The sequence below is a fragment of the Octodon degus genome, unplaced genomic scaffold, assembly GCF_000260255.1.
Source record: "Octodon degus isolate 3935 unplaced genomic scaffold, OctDeg1.0 scaffold06350, whole genome shotgun sequence".
Classification (NCBI taxonomy): Eukaryota; Metazoa; Chordata; class Mammalia; order Rodentia; family Octodontidae; genus Octodon; species Octodon degus.
Genome location: NW_004530926.1, coordinates 1 through 1209, shown reverse-complemented (window position 1 = coordinate 1209; position 1209 = coordinate 1). Strand labels below are relative to the sequence as shown.

The following is a 1209-nucleotide window of genomic DNA, read 5'->3' as shown; positions in this document are numbered from 1 at the left end:
GATGAGGCCAGGGAGATGGCTCAGTGGAATAAGTGCTTCCTTGGCAAGCTCAAGGGCCTGAGTTCAATCCCTGGTTCTGTCAAAAAAAAAAAAAAAAAAAAGAAGTAGGAAATGAAAGAAGGGGCCACTGTGCTGGCCCAGGGTCTGGTAAGGAGGCCCCATCCAGCTCTCACTTACCTTCTCCCTGCAGCTACCTGAATGACCTGGAGCGGATTGCGCAGAGTGACTACATCCCTACACAGCAGGATGTGCTGCGGACCCGTGTGAAGACCACGGGTATTGTGGAAACACACTTTACCTTCAAGGACCTACACTTCAAGTGAGCAAGTGTGGGGGCAGGATAGAGGGGCAGCATCTGCTAGCCTTGGGAAGCAGAGGGAAGCTGGCCGTGTGTCCAGCAGTCCCATTCTGAGGTTTCTCGGGCTGTTTTAGGAAAGAGTGTTCTCACTACCAGGTTACGTCAGTGGTCACCTCCTGCCAGTGGCTTGAGGCCTCTGCTGACCCTGCCCTATGCAACTACAGCTTGCCCTGCCCTGCCCTTGCCATGCAGACAGGCCCGATCCCAGAATCAGGGAGAAGTGGTCAGGTCTGGTAGTTCTGGAAAGCCAGGTGTGCCACTCTGGGTAGAGCTCTGTTTGCAGCCACTGGGCCTCCCCTAGGCCTCCCTTTCCTGAAGCTAAAGTGACCCTATATCTGCAGGATGTTTGACGTGGGTGGTCAGCGGTCTGAGCGAAAGAAGTGGATCCATTGCTTTGAGGGTGTCACAGCCATCATCTTCTGTGTAGCCTTGAGCGCTTACGACTTGGTGCTAGCTGAGGATGAGGAGATGGTGAGAGGCTGAAAGGACACCCAGGGTACTGGGGGCTGGGGTGGCACAATGTGACATCACTGAGCTCTGTCCTGCCCCCAGAACCGCATGCATGAGAGCATGAAGCTGTTTGACAGCATCTGTAACAACAAATGGTTCACGGACACGTCCATCATCCTCTTCCTCAACAAGAAGGACCTGTTTGAGGAAAAGATCACACACAGCCCACTGACCATCTGCTTCCCGGAGTACGAAGGTAGGGTGTTTCGGCTTCAGTCACAAGAGGAGCCTGTGGGCATGGAGTACCTCTGGACAGAATCTCCGTGGCCCTTTTGTTTTTGTTTTAAAGAGAGGGAGTCTTAGAGGACTGGGGAGATGGCTCAGTGGAATAACTGCTTGCC

At 53.6% G+C, this 1209-nt stretch overlaps 1 protein-coding gene across 1 annotated transcript; it reads left to right on the top strand.

Annotated features, from left to right (window-relative positions):
• Window positions 1-141: 141 nt before the first annotated feature.
• LOC101576236 (guanine nucleotide-binding protein G(i) subunit alpha-2) lies at window positions 142-1064 on the top strand (the record flags this gene model as incomplete). The annotated part of the gene is made up of 3 exons (XM_004648858.2): window positions 142-319; window positions 700-829; window positions 911-1064. Coding segments are annotated over 3 exons (462 nt in total), but the record flags the coding sequence as incomplete, so codon positions are not given.
• Between the last annotated feature and the right edge of the window lie 145 nt (window positions 1065-1209).